The sequence below is a fragment of the Python bivittatus genome, unplaced genomic scaffold (assembly GCF_059951505.1).
Source record: "Python bivittatus isolate LINGU-HERP-01145 unplaced genomic scaffold, Pbiv_v1 ctg000480_np1212, whole genome shotgun sequence".
NCBI classification, from domain to species: Eukaryota; Metazoa; Chordata; class Lepidosauria; order Squamata; family Pythonidae; genus Python; species Python bivittatus.
This window is the reverse complement of record NW_028277075.1, coordinates 83,436,845-83,458,138: the sequence shown is the minus strand read 5'-3', so window position 1 is coordinate 83,458,138 and position 21,294 is coordinate 83,436,845. Positions and strand designations below refer to the sequence as shown.

The 21,294-nt window shown below is 38.0% G+C and overlaps 1 protein-coding gene across 2 annotated transcripts; it reads right to left on the bottom strand.

Moving 5' to 3' along the window:
• Positions 1-291: 291 nt before the first annotated feature.
• Positions 292-19,475, bottom strand: SEC22A (SEC22 homolog A, vesicle trafficking protein). 2 transcript variants are annotated; one of them, XM_025170942.2, is made up of 8 exons: positions 19,352-19,438; positions 18,644-18,742; positions 13,710-13,913; positions 11,582-11,745; positions 6,099-6,293; positions 3,893-4,011; positions 1,750-1,815; positions 292-987 (listed from the first exon to the last, which is right to left on the bottom strand). In XM_025170942.2, the coding sequence occupies exons 3-8, from the start codon at positions 13,889-13,891 to the stop codon at positions 787-789; spliced, it is 927 nt and encodes a 308-aa protein (XP_025026710.1). In that variant the 5' UTR covers positions 13,892-13,913; positions 18,644-18,742; positions 19,352-19,438; the 3' UTR covers positions 292-786. The 2 variants fall into 2 exon arrangements, with proteins under 2 accessions (XP_025026710.1, XP_007419997.1); XM_007419935.4 differs by lacking the exon at positions 18,644-18,742 and having other exon boundaries at positions 19,352-19,475.
• Between the last annotated feature and the right edge of the window lie 1,819 nt (positions 19,476-21,294).

Genomic DNA, 21,294 nt, shown 5'->3' with positions numbered 1-21,294 from the left:
TCAACTGTTTAGATCATTTTTTGATTTTATATTATACAGAGAAAAGTTAACATCTATCTCCTCCCATCCTTGTTCCAAACTGATTTTTTTTTCATCTGTCAAACATTAGATAAGGAACTAAAAAGAAAATGTAGTGTTATTTATGCATTGGAGCAGATAAGGTCATTTTCTAACTCTCTTTCAAAGCACATTAAACTAAGGAAGAAGGAAAAGAAGTACTAATGCAGTTCATAATTAACTCAGCACTAGATGGCAGGCCTTTGGGGCCAAGAACTAATCCCCACGAACAGATGGTTTCCGGGTTAGGTTTTAATTAAGGAAAATGCAGACACACACCATTAAATTTATGTGCAATCCAATAATCTGGCATTTAGGAATTCATTCATACTGAACTGTTTGTTAATATGCAATACCATCCCTTTATTTCAGCCTTTTCTCTTGCCTCACAAAGGCAAAACTGGTTTGGGACTGGAGAAATCACTTAATATGCAGAGCAGGTCCAATACAGATTCTTGTCGTTGTCAGAGTTCTGAATATGGAGCTTTTCATGCTGCCCTCCAAATTCTCATTTATCCTTGGGGTATATTCTCCAGCACTGGACTGCATTTGTACCCCAATTAGTTCCTGAACCTTTTTTAAAAAAGTTATTCTTTGAGGAAGAATTTTGCTGTCAACTTATTAGTGCCTTAGAGTACAGGGAACTTCTCTTCGTACAGCAAAGCTTTTCATTCCTGAGAAGAATACTGTTCGGATGAAGTTTGCTGTGAAACTATCAGAGGACATCCGTCACACATTGTAATCAGGAGCTTTCCCTTGTGGCTGCCTTAGCCGGATTTGCAACGTTAAAAAAGCACCGACAGTCACATGAAAAAAGATCTGCCAGAGGTTGCGCAATTCATAAAGGTACATATTACACAGGCAGATTAAGCCGAACGTTAGGAAAGATTTAATGTTCCGCCAGCTCGTGCAATACGCAAATAGATAGCACTGCAAAGAAAAAATAATTATGATTAAAGGATAGCTTGTAGGACTTTATCCGATACTGTAGCAAGAACACACAGAAATGAAAGGAAAAAAGTTCTCTATCCAACATAAAGAAAAAATAACTTTCAATACTACTGCTGTTCTTTTGGGGGTGGAGGTCCTATATGCTTTCCTACAATTTTGAACAGTTTTCAGAAATTGAATGAGACACAATAGAAAACTAAAATCTGTCACTCAATTCTGCCTTGTGAAACCATATAGAGATGATAATACTGCTCTCGGTTGCATATTAGAATCTGGATGTTCTGGGCAACTAGAGAATTAAGTGATTTGATTTATACTGATTGGAATTTTAAATTCTTTCTTGAACTGCAATTCTAGCAAACATCATGCATAATACAAAAGAAGGTGAGTTACTCTCCGAAGATAAAATGCTCTTTCAGCACTCAAAGGGACTACTTTGAGAAGCAGCAACAGAAAATAATTCATCTCACACATTGCAACAGTTTAAATTAATCTTATAAAAGCAACAAAATTTTACAGCGATAATGCAAGCCCACCAAAATAACTTTTACAATACTTATTTACTTCTTTTTTTTTTTTTAGAAAAGTTAATACATTCAATGTGGTTCATTTTTCATTAGTCAGCCATCCAGGCAGAATTATCAAATCCAGTGAAGTCCTGAGAATACTTATGACCTAAAGCTTGTTTTGGATTGTGGCAATGACAAATCTATTATCATCTAAAAACACATAGGAACATACCTGATACAAACAAGCTGCCGTGCCGAGAAAAAAGGCAATAACGTAACTGAAGTCATCTTCTTCCTTCTGAAAAAAATGGCAAAATAGGCATCCTCAAATCAACATATTTTATAGTATGCAAACAAGACAGACTACTATCTGAAATACTGTTTAGGAACCTCTTCCAGAAATCAATCAAGTTTTTCCAATACCGAGATTGGCAGTTGGCATTTTTCTAGGGTCTGTTGTATCAATATCCTTGCACATTCCTCCAGGTAGAAAATCATCAGCATCAGCATCCATCTTCCACACAGCAGTTTCCTTCTCTAATCGGGAACCACAAGCATGAATTGGATGTCACCCATCTGCATTCTACCAAACACACGAGGATCCTTATATTTAGAAACTGAAATTAAAATGGCCCTGATATCAGTCCAGCTGATCATATGATATCTAAAAGACTGCAAAGCAAAGAAAGCAACATTACCAGGTTGGGCAAATAGTTAGGAGTGGCCTGTGTTCTCTTACTATTTACTGACTACCCCCTGGGATTTATTGGTGGGCCAATAAAAAGTACGTCCAAGGGACAAAATAAAATATGGTAGACCCTTCTTTATAAATATTCTTCAGCAACAGCCAGATCTACATTAAGCACTTGGGTGAAGAGGGTCAACTGATCTCCTGTCCATGGCTAATCTCCCTGAAAGCTGTTCCCTCAACAGGATGGGAAAAAAGCAAAGTTTCCATGATAGATTGTGCAGTGGGAAGCCTGAATGAGGTTGAGATGAGAAACTTAGCAGTCTCCCTGAACTTTACCCTTTAATCTTAGAACTGGACACAAGCCCTGCTCCCACTTTAAGTAACTTCTGCATATTGGCTTTAAACAAGCTGATCAATTGTTACCATATTTAGTTTGGCCTTAACCCAGAGCTGTGTTGTTTGATGAGAATAATGTAAAATAGAATATAACCAGTAGATGGTGCTGTGCTCTCACAAAGTAAAATTTTAAATTAAAAGGAAAACAAAAGCCACAGGACCCAGAAAGTAAATTCAATTATTTTGGCAAGAGAGCTAAGTATAATATGGTAATTTCCTGTCAATTGGAATATCTAATAATCCTGGGCAGGGGCCTTGGGCCCAGAAGATCCAAGTTCCATTTGTTCTGCAATGGACTTGACCGTTTAACCCAGAACAAAATCGTGCCTTCCCACCATATGTGTTTTATATGGGGACACAATACAAATGGATTATATATAATTGTTTACAGTTGGCCCTCTTCCCAGAAAAAGGAGTTCTTCCATAGGAGAGAGGGAAAAAAGGGAATATGAAAAGGCTTTTAGGACAAGTTACGGGGGAGGGAAGAAAAGTGCCGAGGGAAGAACAGAACAGTGCACAAATGGTTTATTAATGGTAATAAGGAAGGTAGAAATTTAACTCAACTGACAAATACAATTTTGAAATCAAACTTTTCAACTTTTTAATATGCACAATACAGTAGGACAAGGAAATAGTAAGGCAACCAAGGTATCTCCCTCATTAAAAGATGGACAATATGTGCACATTCTCTTCTTCAAAGTTCAGTGAGCTTTTGCAGCATCCCTGCATTCTAAAAGAGATCAGCAGAGAGAGCGAGAGAGAGAACGCAAATGGGCTATTTCCCTCAGTGCAAGAGACTTTCCCAATCTAGCCACCACTCTCACCACAATCATCACCATTGAGATGATGTTTCAGACAATTCCTTATTGTAAGGAATTGTCTGAAACATCACATCAATCCTGAATTCCCTTATAATCAGCAATAAATATTAGCGTGTACTAGAACAAAACTTACAACTTATCAGCTTCAATCTATTTTATTATGTGAGAAACATAGAAAAACCCTGGTTCCCACTTCCCAATGATGTCTGAAACATGTCTGCATCAGAAATTTCTCTTGCTCTTTCGTGAAACTAGGAAACTGAGATGGCAAACAGTTCAGTTCAGGAATGCAAACTCAGCCTGTAACCCCACATGATAGGGAAAGACAATGTCCTTATCCAATTACTATTCCACGAGTGATTTTACTCTGCTAGTCACTGCTAGATTATTTGAAAAATAAAATTCCCCTCCAAAAATCTTCAAAACATTTTTTTCCTGTTTCAAAGTTATGAATGTAACTACGGTACCTGCAGAAGACTCTCTATAGCATGAAACCCACGAATTAAATTCAAAGCACCACATAAAAGGCTAAGAAGAAAGGAAACAATTCCCGATAACGTCACAGGTTCCAGTCGCTGGTGAGGGGCTGGTAGCAGAGAGAAGAAAACACTATAAATATTTTAAAATCTTTCTTTAAAGTTGGAACAAAACCTGCTAATTCTATTTTTCAGTGTTTTCTTCTTGCTCTAGATACTGTATCTTAACTGAGGAAACAGCTTAACTGAGGGCATGAGTGGTCAAATTTGCAACTTTTCATTTACTTTGAAATGCATAACAGAAATTGCTGGGCTGTATTATTGTGCAACCTAAGTGCAGTCCCCCCCCCATAGTAAAATGTGTTTTTTGCTTGAGTAGAAACTTGATTTCTATGAGATGTAGTAACATATCAGACTAATGTACCTAAGCCTTCCAATATAAGACTTAAATTAACAAAATAAAGAACACAGACATAAAATTACTGTCACAATTAGCCAATGAGTAGTAAATCAGGCTTTCAAAATTGTGCTTTCTCACAATTAGGTTTTGTTCTTTGTCAAAGCACGTTACAGGCCTAAAGACTGATTTGAAGCCCATGCTAAACATGCTTACTCAGAAGGCATAGAGATATCAATGAAAGTTGCTTCTAAAAGAGGGTGCAGAGGATTACAAACTTACCATATGCATACATTTTTAATTATTTCCAAAGATATGGAATACTAACAAAAATATTCCAGACTCATTTGCTACTTTTTCCCATGAGTTAACTATGCACATCTAGTCAATCACTCCTTTATCAACTATACGGATATCTATCAAAAGACAGGCCATGCTGATCCTAAAGGGGTTCTGCAAGACAGGTCTAGTTTTAGGACCTCTGCTAAACAGAACATTGTGAGACAGAATCAGAGGAAAGCTAAAAGATGTATGACAACTTCTGAAAGTCGAATATGCATTTATTTATCCTTGGATACAAAAGAGCACTAAACCTGCCATTCTCTCAGCGATCACAGTGGCGATGAAGAGGCAAAAATAAAGGGCAAGGAGAATACAGACTATAAGCACCTTTGCTGATCTTCATCTCTTCCACGAAAAGACAACTATATGCACAAATGGCTGCCAATTCATACTGAATGTGTGTACAAGTGCTACTGTGAGGTTCTACAAGTGACAGAAACTGAATGTGAAAAAAAACAAGGCAAAGCCCCCAGTAGTCTAGGCAACATAGAGAGAGGGACAATAAGGTGAATGAACCATATTTAAATCATTCTGTCTAAAGCAGTGAAGTGTAAAGGTGCCAACAATGAAGTTAATGAGCTGGAACATTGATAGAAAGAGGAGTGTCATTCTACCTTGCGTGCACTGAACAGCTGCAGCAGAAAAAGCTCTCCAAAGTAGTTCATAAAGTCAGAAAATGCTCAGGAATGACAAAGGGAAGTTCTCTAGAAAACAGGACTGCTTCTGTCCAAGCACTGTTTTTTCCAAACTTTATAAGGCAGACACTTTTTGTTTTGCCAAGAACTAAGCTGAGCACAGCTTAACGTGTAATTGGGGAGAAGCTGCTGGGATAGGGGACATAGTTTTAAATACAGTTACTCCTTCAAGCATATATCTACTTTAAACTCAACGTGTTAAAATCACCAGAATAAGATAGGCTTTAAAATTAGTTCTCATTTTCCATTGGCATACTGAGTTCTTATAGATGACCACTATAAGGTGATCAAGTTCTGTAATTTTTTTTTTCTTATCTAGAGTTCTATGATTTCACTAAAACAATTGGCAAGGGACTGGTAAAAGATGACATACTTCATATCATTCAATCTTGCTGGCCTGATTCTAGGGAGAGTAAAGCCTGATCAGATCTATGGTTTCCTGGGAGGCAGCATTTTTATCTTTTTTCTGGGTCAAGGTCCTTAATCCCCTCCCACACATACTATTTACAATGTGATGAAACTGGCCATCATGAACAGCAGGTTTTCACTGGGGCACCAAGGGAAAAGAGTTCTTCTGTCCACACTGCACTGATAAACTAGCTCAGGATCCTTCCCTCATCTGAGCTTGAGCCAGTCATTCAAGACCCAACATTACCAGAGCTCTTGTGTTGCAGTTGGCCATGAGATTTACAAAAACAATGCAGCAAGCAGATCAATTTCTGCCTTTATCCCAACATAAGTAAACTTAAATCCATCATCTCACCTGGAGATATTTTTCTTGTATCTTTGTTTTCTGGTAGAGTTCTGTACGGATATCCGTTGGCTGAACACAGTTCTGACAAGGAAATCTGATAAGGTGGTCTCAGCCTAATTTCTGTCTGCATATCAGCAAGATTTATCTTTGTTGAAAGAGACCGTGGATTGTTGTATCTTTGTTTGGTCCTCTGAATAAAGTTATCTGTGTAAAATTAAAACAACCACCCTTTAGATTTTTGATGATAAAATGGAGATCTCATAGCTTTATGGGCAACATACATCTCAGATACACATATTTAAATTCATTATTTAAAATTCTTACATCCATTGTGGAAAATTTTAATGTTGATGCTGCTTTCTACCTAGTATATCATGGGCTAATTAATTTTGCAGCACCAGAAGATTAAATGCTAAAAATTTAATAATAAATGAATAAACTAATGTCTCATGCACTGGCAAGCCTGAAAGTGCAACTAATATAATTAATTAACTACATTTGGTTTAGTTTTTCTTGTAATTCAGAATACTTTCTTAGGAAAAATAAGCATTTGTTCTGAGCTCAAGGCACTTTCCTGAATTATAACATTATATTCATAATATTTAGAATGTGATCTCCCACAGCATGAAATTCTTCCCTATGCAACAGAAGCATACAATCACAACCACAAATTAACAGTTAGCAAGATACACAGTACAGTGAGTGCAGGGGAGGTAAAATAGTTTATTTCTACGTATTTTGGGCCTATTTATAATTTCATGCTAAATATCACTGTGCTTATCAAAACTGATGTGGTTCATGCATTTATCCCCACATGACTGTATTACTGCAAATGCAGCAGCTTACCTGCTAGAAAAACAAGTCACTATAACAGTGTGCTTTGGGCCCTGCATTGGCTGCTCATAGATTTCCAAGTGCAATTCAAAGCGCTGGCTTTAGCCTATTAAGTCCTACATAGCTTGGCTCTCAGGTACCTTCAGAATAAGTACCCTGATTGAATAATTATGTGCCATCAAGCCGGTGTCACCTCTTAGCAACTGCACAAATGGATTTTCTCCAAGATTATCTGTACCCAACCTGGTCCTTCAAGTCTCCTAACAGTGCATCCATCACCAGTGTAACTGAGTTCATCCACCTTGCTGCTGGTTGTCCTATTCTTCTTTGTCCTTCCACCTTTCCCACAATTATAGACTTTTCAAGAAGCTAGGTCTTCACATAATGTGTCCAAAATATTTTGAGCCTGGTCCTTTGTGCCTCAAGTGAAAACTCTAGATTGATTTGTTCTATGATCCATTTGCTTGTTTTTTTGGCTATCCATAGTATTCTCAGGAGTCTTCTCCAACACCAAAGTTCAAAGTGTCAATACTCTTTCTATCCTGCTTTCTTAAAGTCCTATCTACCGCTTCAATAACTTATCAATTCTGTGATTGGCTGCTGTACCTCTTGGCATTAGCTTGTTCTTCTTTGTATTTAATCTTGGTCTCATTTTTTCACTGTGCTCCTTGATTTTCATTACTAGAGCTTCCAAATTATTGCATTTTCAGCTATCAGAGTGCTGTCATCAGCATAGCACAGATTATTGATGTTTCTTTCTACAATTTTAAAACCACTTGTATCTTCTTCTAATCTAGCTTTCCTAAATATATATTCAGTATGTGGGCTGAATAAATAAAGGCAAAGCATACAGCCTTGTCTTTGTCAGACTGGAGTCATGTTGTTTAGCCATCTTCTGTGTAAAGGTTTCACATGAGGGACAATGAGAACACATTCTACAGCTTGAGATGGTCTAAAAAAATCCAAGGCCTTTCTATAATCAATGAAGCACATATTGACTTCTTTTTGGCGCTCTCTGGCCTTTTGAATTATCCAGCATACTGTACATCAACAGCAATGTTCTCTTGTTCCTCTGCCTTTTCTAAAGCCAGATTAAACATCTCATATCTCCCTTTCCATGTAGGGTTTTAATCTGCTTTGGATGATCCTAAGCATTATTTTGCTAGCATGTGAAATTAAGAAAATTGTACAAGAGTTTTCACACCCTATAAGTCTCCTTTCTTTGATAGTACGTAGACTGATCTCTTCCAATCCATTGGCCACTTCATCTCCTAGTACTAGAAGTTCTTGTAAGCAGGGAATATTTTTTTAAAGTACTTTGGTTGTTGACATCTCTAGTGTACAGTTTCAGTATACTCCTTTCATCTTTGATCTTCTTTGAATCAGTTATTATCTATCTATTGGCATCCTTTAGCATAAACATTTGAGGTTGAAATCTGACTTCAGGGATCTTTTTGAAGATTTTCCTTGTCTGCTTCCATCTTCAATGTCTTTACAGATGTTGTTGTAATACTGCTTCTTGTCTCTTCTAACAGCTCTTTGAAAGTCTTTGTTGAGTTCCTTCCTGAGATCTTTGTCTTTCTTAGCTTTAGCTTCTCTTCTCCTTTTGACAATTTCCATTGTTAGTTCTGATATCCAATTTGCTTTCTTCTGTTTATTGGTCTTTGGTAGTCTCTTTTCACATTCATTCTTAACAACTGTTCTGATTTCATTCCACAGTTCTTCTGGTTCCCCATCAATGAAGTTCAGGACTTCAAAGCATTGTGTTAGCAATGAAGAAATCATTAGATCGGCAGAAATCAACTCTCTTGCCTCATTTTTGTTTCCTTGGCCATACATTCCAACTATTTTCCTTCTTACTGTTTCTGTTGAGAGCCATGGAGATGGCCTTGATGGGAATATTCAGAAACTGTTACATAAGCAACAATGGCAGAAGCATTCCTTAAGCTCTGTGAAAGGTAGTGTTAGGAAAAGACTAAGGCTGGCTCCTCCCTGACTCAATGGAGTCTAATGGGGAGGGAAGGATAACACACAAGTATATTTGAAAGATTCTGTTACTATAGCTTATTTCAATAAAGTACAGTTCTAGTTTTCTTGTGGAGTCAGTTTCATGATCTGGCCTACTTTGCAGGACTGACAGTTTCCAACATTGGCATTCCAGTCTCCAACCATATGTCTGCATATTCTGTTGATTTCAGATTTAACCTGACCAGAAAACTCATCAACCTCTTCTTCTGCATCAGTGGTTGGGGCTTTAACTTGGATAACCATCATATTAAAGGGTTGTCCCTGAAGTCTAATTGACGTTATTTGGGCTCTGATTGCACTGTGCCCACATACAGACTTTATCCTTTCTTTTTTGTCTCCTGAGTAATAAACAGTATGATTTCCCAACTAAAAGTGTCCAATTCCAGTCCATTTCCATTCACTGATGCCTGTAAATGTGTAGTCGATTCATTTCATCTTTCATTGTGTTGAGCTTTCCCATATTCATGCTTATGTTTCCTGTTCCCACTGTAATTCTGTTGGATGGCAACATCAGCAACTAGACATTCCAAAAGCTTTAATCTAGCAATATCATAAATACCATTATAACTCCAAAAGATTTTCAGCCCTTCCTCAGTAGCTTGCTGAGTGCCATTTGGCCTGATGTGCCCATTATCTGGCATTTTATCATCGCATACTTTGTATGGTCTATCCATATGTTTTCTTAATAACATATGGGCATGGCTTACCATTGCCTTCTTCCACATAGTATGAAATTATGCCTTTGCCATTGTTTCTAATGAAATTATCCACTTCCAGCTTCTGCCTATATTGCTACTACCCTGGATAGACACCTCCTTGCTTTAGCTAGGCAGATGGGATGACCTTTAGGCCTTGCTGGGAGTATTATACTCTTGGCACACACTCCAGGTGCTCTTTGCTCATCCATCCCAGGAGCACGCATCCTTTGCCAGAATGAGGCAGCACAACAGGATTTGAGGGGGCAACTGGTACATGGTTCCCTCCAAAAATTTGTTAACAGTTTCCTATTACCTAGTGGTTAAGGGAGAGGGGATCACAAACAATGTTTTTCTGCTGCAGTCCTTATTTTATGGAGCAGTCTTCCCACTGAGTTCAGATCAGCACCCATCCTAATAGCCTTCCAGAAGCTATTAAAATCAGAGCTTTTCCAGACAGCATTTGGGAAATGATGAATGCATGCCATCTGTATTACTGTAATGCATTATTACTGTATTGTTGTCTTGGTTTTAATATTGTTTTATTGTTGTAAACCACCAGGAATCCATGCAGAATACTGTGGTATATGACAGAAATAAATGAATAAATAAATTTCACTGCATCCCCAAGGAAACAGTAAGCATTAAATGAAATGGCCATAAAATAAGGAGAGCACAGGGCCATAAAGAGACATCAAGCTGTGTGAAATATAGTCATTCCATGTCTTCCATTTTTTATCCTACATTCCTCTGGTTTCTGAAGACTGTGGACTGTCCATAAAGTATGCCATTTTTTCAAGGCTTTTTAATACAAACGAGTACCAGTACTCCATGTCACTATCAAACATTTTCCTTGTTAAGCTTTACTACAATTTTGAAGCACTATTCTGGTTTCCAAGTGTGTATGTACTCTTATGACATGATCTTTCTGACATTACAAATTCAATGAAAGCAAGTCTTGGATCTCTGAAAAATAGAAAATATGGTTTTCTCTCTAATTCTGTTAGATTAGGATTTTTTTTTAAAGCAGGGCTGATTTTTGGATTATTCTATGTAATTGGAAGGATTTTTAGGACTTCTAAGCATCTACAAAATCATGTTCTCTAGATTAACGCTAACACAAATACTGTAATTATATACATTTCCAATGTTGTTTATTACTTAATAAAGATATGTAAAATTGCCCCCACCAATCACAAGTTTTTACCTATTTCACAGGCTTTTTGTTTTGAAGGTAAAATTGTAGGAGACTCCCACAAACATTGCCTTGAGAACCCATGCAAAAGGCAGGACATTTGCAAAGCCATGCAATCAATCAACAATAAACCACTGGCATCTTAAACTGCTATTTCAAGAAAAAAATAAACAGCCAGAGTTGATGACAGAGTGCAGGAAAGAGAGAACATGGACACATGTGTACAGGGAAGATATTTAACAAAAATTATTTAAATATTAGGCAGAAAGTAACACTCTAATGAAACTGACAGATCCAAATACACCAATTATTAGTAATACAATTCATTATATATTCATGATAAGTTGTAAGAGGCAGCAAAAATCTAAACTTGCTAGTTCTTCTAAAGCACCTTTTCCTCCTTGTTGCTAAGTGCAGAAGATCCAGATTCCATTTCTGCAGGAGAACTACTCTTGAATAAAACAGATCCATTTGGATTGCACCAAATCCCTATGAAATAGATAGAACTATAATATTTTTGTCTGGTTTCTGAAGGTGATTTTTAGATCACTGTACATGTTTGTGAATCAAACAATGATTGAATGTAGATTTTAACTGCAAATTGTGTTCTTTTTCCTCATGAATAAAAAGAATGCAAAATACTACTGTTTGTAAACCATGCTGAAGTAGAAAGATATATCACACACATTCAGAAGCCCAAAATCAGAATGGTTATTGAAGAAAGTGATGACCTTTCTTACCAAATTCAATGAAACAGTAAGGTCTGACTGCCGTATTTGTCTTCATCATGTTGTATGTGGTAATGAACTCCTTTTGAAGCTCATCCAGGAAGCAGAAGGCAAGGACGTTGGGGTAATTTTCAGTGCAGAGCATCATGTAACTCACTCCCAGGGAACTAATAAAACTGTATTTTGGTGGGGGAGGAAAAGTGTGTCTTTAACATTTCAAAATTAAAATCATGTATTCATAGATTAGTTTAGGCAGGCTTTACACATTACTACAAGAGAAATAATGATGAGTCTAAGGTATTACTATTCATGAGAAAATAAATTAGGGATATACAAAACTCGCTGAATCAGAAACAGAATGTTTCTCTCTGATCTTGCTGAACCTCCTCTTGGATCATGCTGTTCTGGGAGTGATTCCCAGAAGTAAATCCTTTGAACCAGAAGCAGTTTGGAGTATCCTGGACCCAGTACTGGATCCAGACTATTTCTGGTTCAGAGAATTTACCTCCAGAAGTCGTTGAGCTCCCTCCAGAATGGCAAGGTTCCATGTTCCCATAAGGGGAATATAATGTTCCACATCTCTAAGTATAATGCTATTTTCATGGGAAAATGAAGGTTTACTTGGATTTAATGTTTTGCTATTAACTATTAATAGTAACCCAGCTCTCCTAAAAAAGAATATGTGTGTGTGAGTGTAATATGATATGCATCTCTCTTGTTCTCTTATATTCAAACATACATAAACACAGGCAGAAGAATGGAAGATGGGGTTTTCCTCTTCAAACAGGAAAGGAGAAAATAAGTAAATGAAAGCATACAGCCTTCAGAATGTTTTATTTATCAGTTATTCCTAATAATACATCTACTTCATTCTACAACAAAAAAGTTCAATAGAATTATCTTTGAGTGAGAGAATAAAATACTTTTCTAGCAAGGATGCTTCTTCCATCAGAATCCAGCAAAGACATTAAATAAACTCATCATAAAATGTAAAAATTCACCCTTCTAATCTAAACTCTAGCAGATGCTTATGCTCTTCATTTATTAAACATTCCATTAAAATAATCCATTAGCCCATTATTTTCTTATGCAATTCAAAACAGCAATTCTAGGACAATTTGATGTATATGCCATACACCCAACATTGCTAAAAAGAATTAGGCTGATATATTAGCTTATTTTTCTTAAGAATATTTTATTTTTGAATCATCAAGAATTTATCAGAAATATCTAGGGAATTTTATATATTAAGATTGAGTTAATCAAAGGCATAGGGTATAAATGTAGATGAGATAAAAATTCTATCTTTGCATTGTGCATATAGACAATTTACATTCCTTTACACAGAATGAATTTCCCATTTGTTTTCTTTGTAAAATCTAATCTAGGGACACTTCATCTTAAAAATCTGTAATACATTTTATACAAATATACTATCTGCCCCCCATTTTTAAAGAATTACAAAAATATAACAGTACAGAAAAACAGAGAGGTTAGAACATCAAGTTTTTTCCTTCTTAAATAATAAAGAAGATGCATTTTTAAGAACATAAAGAAGGTTTTATAAAATTTCCCTGGTTCCTCTTTATAAATAATCCATTTCAAAACATAGTATTGGTACAATAAAAATGAAAGGTTAAGATGCATAAGAGATTTATTTTCCTTAAATAATACAGAAGATAATTATACAACTGAGTCTATAGCTACAGTATAAGTGCTGCCATAAATAATGTTGCAGTTAACAAAGAAAGTGTGTAATAAAGCAGTTTTTTTATGCCAGGTCTTGCACTGCCAAAAGATTCAATATTTGAGACACAAAGTGATGGACCCAGATGAATCTTGCTTAAGATAATCCTATGGAAATCAGCAGGGCAATCCAACCTCTGGTAGGTGCCACTACTCAAAAGGGCTCCCCTGCCTCCTTAGCTCCTTCCTCTGCCTGTGGTTCAAGAGCAGGGCCTCTGCAGGTAAGCACAACTGATATGCAGATTTGAGGGGGAGATGCTTCTTAATAAGGCTGTAATTTCTAAATGTCACTGTAGCAAAAAGATGCCTACTTCACCATTATCAGAGCAGCTAAATTATATGAAACACTAAAGAACAATACTGCAGAAAGATACACATGCCAGAGAAAACTTACTTTATGTTATACTGTCCTGCTTGCAGGGTGCATCGGTCTGGAAGGTGAGTGAGTCTCTTTGCAAGAGTTTTAAAGTACTTTTGGCATTCTTGTACACCTGTGCTTTGCTCGTAATCAGTAGAGGCAGATAGAGGGAGTCCATCTCTCACACGGACCACTGATGCAGACAAGATAATGGACATTGCCAGCAATAAAAAATAAAATCTAGAATAGAGCACAGAAGTAGCATTATATTTATTTTTTCCCTTCATTCATAATGCCATTTGGAATTATCATTATCTGGTGACTGAGAGACAGTTTCACAGTACCCAACATTAGTAAGCCACAAAAATACCTACTAATCCACTCCCTTTCATATAGCTATGAAAACCATTTGTACCACATCAGTTCTCCTCTGGCTTTCAAAAACCGGTTGCCTGGAGCTTATTCTTACTCCCCAGGATGGCTACATAAGTGGCAGCGTACAGGTACTGGATTAAATTAGAAACAGCATATATTTGCTAGAATATTTCCACCGAGCAGTCCCAACTGGAAGCAAACACAAAGAGAAAACTGTGTAACCACTAAAATATATGAATGGTACCAGGAGTGTTCCTGTTTAGGATTCTAGCGAGTAATATTCCTTTCCAAGGTACTGCATTCCACTGTTATCATCTTTTCTATTTTCCGTCCTCTCTCTGCCAGCCAAGATTTCATAGTCTCCCACTGGGCTGTTTGGGGCTTTTGCCTCACTTCAGGGGTTTCAGTGGGAGAGGGGGGACTTTGCACAAATGTACTTGAGTGCCCCCCATCCGGTTTTCTCTATATGATGATCAGCACTATGCAGTGTATTAGATGATTTAGTTGTAGATATTGTTCCTAGTCATTAAATATATTATACTTTATAATGCTGAAAACAGAGTTTATTAAAACATTCATAATGCAAAAGATATTGCTAGTAATAATTCATTACAGGAATTTAAACTGCATTCTAGGCAGCATTTTGTAAAATACACAAAATGTAATTAAGAAACACTCAAGTTTCACTTTACAGTATTTATAAAATGAGATGATTGAGACTGGATGTCAAGGTGAGAGGTGCTGCTGTTAATCCAATATTTTAACTGAATTTTAATGACTTTCTTTTTATGATTTTTTTAGCACTACTATAAACCACCAGGAATCATTTTGGAATGTGGCAGTATGGAACTAATTCTAACAAACAAACAAACAAATTATCTCTCTGGGTACAGTCCATATGTATTATTTCAAACAATTCCAGTTGTCACACCAAGTCAGAGCTCCCATCTGACAAGTGGCTAAGTTTCCTCTTTATTTTAAAACTCCAATGTTTAGGCCAGGAACATCTTAGCAGCTACACAATTCTTTTCAATTCCAAAGTTGGGAGGAAGCCTGAAGTTTATTTACTGGTACACCACAGATCCTGGCCTTACTGTGCCAGTGTTGCATGTTTCCATGACAATGCAACTTTCCTTCTCCAAGGAAGAAAAGTAGCCCTGAAGAAGATCAGATGCTGCTACCTGAAAGTGTTTGGGACACCTTTAAGAAATGGCACCAAATTAGGATCTTTTTCCCACTGAGAAGGACTGGACAAGCAGGATCACATTACACAACTGGTTTAGGCTATTGACCATTCAACCATTATAGCCTCCTGGGCATATGATATTTACCCAATCACTTCAGACAGAGATTTGTCAGCCTGCTGACAGTTTCATTCAGATAAACAACATGAGCATGCTGAGTAATATAATACAGTACACCCCAAAAAATCATATTATGGCATCATGTAAGTGCTTAGTTTGCACTAAACACTGAGCTATAGCTACTCAATCCCATGTTACCTAATCTTGCATGATGTATATAGAGTACATCCCAAATGACCTAATTTATTAGCCAAAACACTTTCTTCCTTTGTCAACTCTTCCCCTGTTGAGGTCTACACTGAGTTCACTATTTTGTAAATAAATTCTATCCAGTGATTTTCAAGTCTGCGTTTCTAGCTTTGTTGCTCCTATTTGTCTCAGATTTTACAGTACTGCTAAAGATGACAATGAAGATTTTTTTATTAAAAAATTAAAAAAAAAACCTCAGAACATACAGTAGAATACGGTTACTAGAATTCTAGCAACCAAATGGAATCATATTATGCCTATTCTAAAAGCACTATACTGGTTATTTGCTTCTGGATCTATTTCAAGGTGCTACAGTTGTCTCAAGACCTTAATAACTTAGAGCCAGACATTTGAAGAAACACCTGTCCTTTTATCAACTTGCTCTTTAGATAGGAGACTTCCCTTTTATAGCCACTCCTGTCATGTAGTCCAGGAGGGTATTTTATAGCCACTCCTGTCATGTAGTCCAGGAGGGTTGATGACATTGGACACAACTGCAAGGTCGGGGAGAAGCAACAGAAATGTATTCCTCCATCTAGTAAGATCATTCACCAATTGTAGGCTCTATCAACTGAAATTTATCCATAAGAAAGGAACAAGTACACACCACAGGCATATCATCTGGATCTGTTCCAACTAAGGAATTCATATCAAAGCAAATACATATGCTGCGACAGCCATAAGTACAAGGTCCGGTTGTAGCTACCAGTCATCCAGGCCTGTTGTAAGTTTCAACGGTTGCTGAATGAGTGGTCATTAAATGAGGACCACCTGTAATCTGCTAGGATTCCCAGCAGTGAGTGAGTGAGTGAGTGAGTGAGTGAGTGAATGAATGAATGAATGAATATACTGTCACCCTGCTTATTTAACCTATATGCAGAGTACATCATGAGAAATGCCAGGCTGGAAGAATCACAACCCAGAATTAAGATGGCAGGGAGAGACATCAACAACCTCAGATATGCAGATGATACCACCCTAATGACAGAAAGTGAAGAAGAACTAAAGAGCCTCTTGATGAGGGTGAAAGAGGAGAGTGAGAAAGCTGACTTGAAACTCAACATTAAAAAAACTAAGATCATGGCATCTGGACCCATCAATTCCTGGCAAATAGAAGGGGTAGAAATGGAAGTAGTAACAGACTTCATTTATTTGGGCTCCAAGATCACCACAGATGGAGAGTGCAGCCATGAAATTAAAAGACGCTTGCTCCTTGGGAGAAAAGCTATGGCAAACCTAGATAGCATATTAAAAAGCAGAGACGTCACCTTGCCGACAAAGATCCGCATAGTCAAAGCTATGGTTTTTCCAGTAGTTATGTATGGCTGTGAGAGCTGGACCATAAAGAAGGCTGAGCGCTGAAGAATTGATGCCTTTGAACTGTGGTGCTGGAGAAGACTCTTGAGAGTCCCCTGGACTGCTAGGAGGTCAAACCAGTCAATCTTAAAGGAAATCAACCCTGATTGCTCATTGGAAGGATTGATACTGAAGCTCAAGCTCAGATACTTTGGTCACCTAATGCGAAGACAGGGCTCTTTGGAAAAGACCCTGATGCTGGGAAAGATTGAAGGCAAAAGGAGAAGAGGACGGCAGAGGATGAGATGGTTAGATAGCATCACTGAAGCAATGAGCATGAAACTGAGCAAACTCAGGGAGGCAGTGAAGGACAGGAAGCCTGGCGCGATATGGTTCATGGGGTCACGAAGAGTCAGACATGACTTAACAACTGAACAACAACATATATGTCTATAGTAAATATAAGTAATGTACTAATAAGTGAACATGAAAGATCAAGAAAACAAAAAATCATGTCTCTGGGTGTCAAGCAAAATAGGGCTTTGTAGGTCAAAACCAGCACTTTAAATTGCACTCAGAAATGTACTGGAAGCCCAGAACATAGTTTTGTGCTCCTGGTGATGTATGCCAGCTAACAAGCAGACATATATTCTGAACCAAATATAGCTTCTGGGTGGTCCTGAAAGGTAGCCTCATATAGAACACATTGTGGAAATCCAACCAGGTGGTGATGAGGGCAAGAGTAACTTTGGCTAGATCCTCCCACTCTAGGTACAGGCACAACTGACACACTAATGACGTAGGGTAAAGGCTGCTATGCAGGGTCACCAAACAGCTACCATTACAAAACATGATGGGCAAGTAATGCTGTACTGATAAAACTGTTGAAAATGTGAAGCCCTGACTTTAAACTAAACAAATACAAAGGGTCTTTAAAAAAAAAAAACTGCTACATTTTCTTGGAAAAAGATATGAGCCAATCATTATATACACATTCACAGAGATATATTCCAAATGTTCTGTAAAGTAATATTGTAACTGACTCAATTAAAGGGAAGCATATTCTAATATTTTATTATTCACCTTGTTCTGCTTATTGAAACTAACATATTGTTCAAAAAATACAAACAAAGCAGTAGTTTTGTTACATGATTCCTCTGAAAGCTTTAAAAGCAGCAATCATATACAATTTCTTATATGCTCAATAGCACTTCTGAGTAGATGTACACTGGTTTTTATCTGTGCTTCGTAGCTATTTAGAAAACTTCCAATATTGGATGATATACAAAGAACTCATGAATACTATAATATTCATTAAACATCAGTTGAAAGCTTAAGTGGTTATGCTCTTCTACAACTTGACACCCTTCAAGTGTATTGGATTACAAAAGTCCTATTGAGTATTGTTTCAGGATGATGGGAATTGTAGTCAACACATCTGGAAGACATGGGGAAGGCAGCCTTACATATACCACTATCTTTACTAATCTCTTAAATAAATTTCAGTTGCAATGCTTGAACGACTGCCCTGAATAGGAGAAAGTTAGCCGCTGGGGGTTTCCATATGTTGAATTATACTCCCAGCTCTCACTCTCCATTGGACATACTGGCTGCTGGAAGTTGCATTTCATGGAATTTCATGGAACATGGAAACCATGTCTTTCTTGGAAGAAAACCGAACTACCATATCGGGGCTACAAAAATCCACTGAATCATCAGATGGGAGCAAAAAGATGCAGACCCCACCTCTGCCATCATCTAATGGTTGTCCAGACGGTTGCAGCCCAAATTGGGCAGCTCTACTACGATTCCCACAATCGGTCTCGTCCCTTCTCTCTCAATATCCTATTAGGAAAGAAACAGAAGTGAGTTCTTCTCCCGCACAGCTATTAACAGGCCTCTTACAGTTTACAAGCACCGAGTTGAGAGGCAGGCCTATCCGACTGTTTGTAAAATGAAGCTATTTATTTTTCAGATCCTTCCTATAGCTCTCTCTTGAAGGTTAACCAACCATGCGTTCACCCCTACACACTGGTCTACTTAGGAAGAGAATCAGGCCCTTTTCCTCGGGTAATTTCTGCGTGACACGCCACTATTCGAAAGGTATAAGCGGACGAGGAAACTTCTCCTCTTGCACCTTGTCGGAAGAATTTCTGAAGCACAGAAACCCCACCAAGACACAAACGGCAGCAAGGCTTCCTGGCATGACTTCTGAGATCTCCGATCCTCGCAGGCGAGCACTGCTGCTTCCCGGCTTCCGAGGCGTGCAGAAAAGGGCACCACCACGGTTGACTGTAACCCAGGAAGGCGACATCCACCCAAGCGTGCAACCGCGTTCACACTACACCTTTGCCCAGACCCTTAAAAAAGGGCCCGCGCGTCCCCTCGTGGCTGCCTCGGTTGCTAGGCAACCAGAAAGGGCTGGACGGGAGACGGAGGGGGAGGCGGAATTACCTGGGTTAGTCGACGCGGCACCATCGGCCGCCGGACCACTGCTCGAAAGCCTCCCGCGCGGAGTTCTGGGTGCCTGACACGTCACACTCCTCGCGCTGGGCAGTCGAAGGCGACGTCACGTGACATGCGTAATGGCTGCTGCTAATCTTTGCGGGAGAAATTGCCGTTGTTCCGACGACAAGAATAGTCGCTAGTTTTTCAGGCTAATTGGTCTCTGAGGGGAACAGATGGATTTTAAACCGTCAATGTACGGAGATCCTAATCCATATAGATACTTTCGAGTCCATCTTGGGGTGAGTTCTGTTTTGAACAACGTCGAAGGGCCTTTGGTTGGTTTTCAGGCCCAGCCCAGGTTGACGAGCAGCTGCCACCTAGACCTTAAACTCCCCGCGACCTCCTATTGAGTAGATATGTCTAGGATGGCGGGGAGCTGACGTTGCAGACGTGAGCTTATTTGGGCTTTAGTTAGGAATTTTTATACTGAAATAGCAAAGAAAGCAGGAATAACTTGGCTGCTGGGGGACTGTATATGCTCAAGTTTGTTGGTCTTGTCCCAGAATAATAAAAAAATGGAATAAAATATAATCAGTGTTTATTTAGGAAGGTCTTTAAACCCTGGGTTAAGTCCTTCAATTCATGTTACTTTTGAGGCATTCACTGGAATGAAAGTGAGTAAACAAAGTGGATTCAGGAATGTGGCATTAGGGTTGCTGGGTATCAGCCTCTCTCCCCATATATTAGAAACTGGGTATAGTTGCACAACACACTCGGCTAAAAACTCAGTTAAGGAGCATGTGCATGCCATCATTTTACCCCCACAGCTCATTAACTAGGTTTGTAGGCTTACCTTGTTATCTAAACCCAAAGCAATCTCTTTGGGGTTTCCGAAAACTAAAATTCTATCCAAAATTTTTTATAGGGTACAAGTCCCAATTTCCAGGAAGTCAGTACAACAGTCATTTCAAATACCGTAACCCACAAAGCTTGGTTAAGAAGACGTATAATGGGAGTAAAATTAAAGCATATATTTGCTCTCTAACTGAATGATATAAATACATCCTTTGACTTGTTCATTGACACTGTGCAGTCAGCCATTTTGAATTCACAGTGAATAAATAAATAGGTGAGCCCCACTGTGTTTTCAGAGTTCTCTTAGGTGGAAATGAGGGGAAAGGTATTTTAAAGAAAGCATGTCTTCCATCTTGAAATCTCTGAAGAAGGTAAGGCATTCTCAATAGTGCTGGAATAATCATTGTAATATTTGGTGCTTTTTAAGAGTGGGATGGCTTCAGATGAAAGAGTGCTTCTTAATGCAAAAGGACTGAATCTATCAATAAGTATTGTTTGATAGTTATTACTAGAGTTATATGATTTCTTAGCATTGAGTAGAAAAGAACAATTTAGATATTAAACCTAGATATTAAGCCCAGACTCCCCATAATGGGAGGATAGCTTTAGTCAAGCAGGTGTCAGAGGCCATACTTTAACTATTCTTCCTTTAAGGCATGAGATAATGAATAGGTAATCTTTTTGGAGCATACTTTAAAATTTTGTAATTTTAAAGCATGTAATAGGAAAATGACTGCTATATGGAAGGAGGTACGTGAGTTATTTGGTTGCAGAAATCCAGATGACTAAAAAGATAACTTTCTCCTGCCATCCAGTAACTGTCCATATTTTAATAGCCCAGATATGATAGCCCTAGGTTTGCTCATTAATAAAATGGCCACTATGGAGAATATGACGTCTCAATAAACACCCATTTTAAGGGAAATTGTTGAAGTTGCTTCTTGCCAACCCATCTAACTCTTGGGGAGCTTCAGGTATGCAACTTTGTCTTTTTTTCTGGACAGATATGCATATTTTAAAACAATTTTTTCTGGACAGATATGCTCTGATTCACCCTGCTTATTTTCTAAGAATGACTTTCGGATCTATGTAGT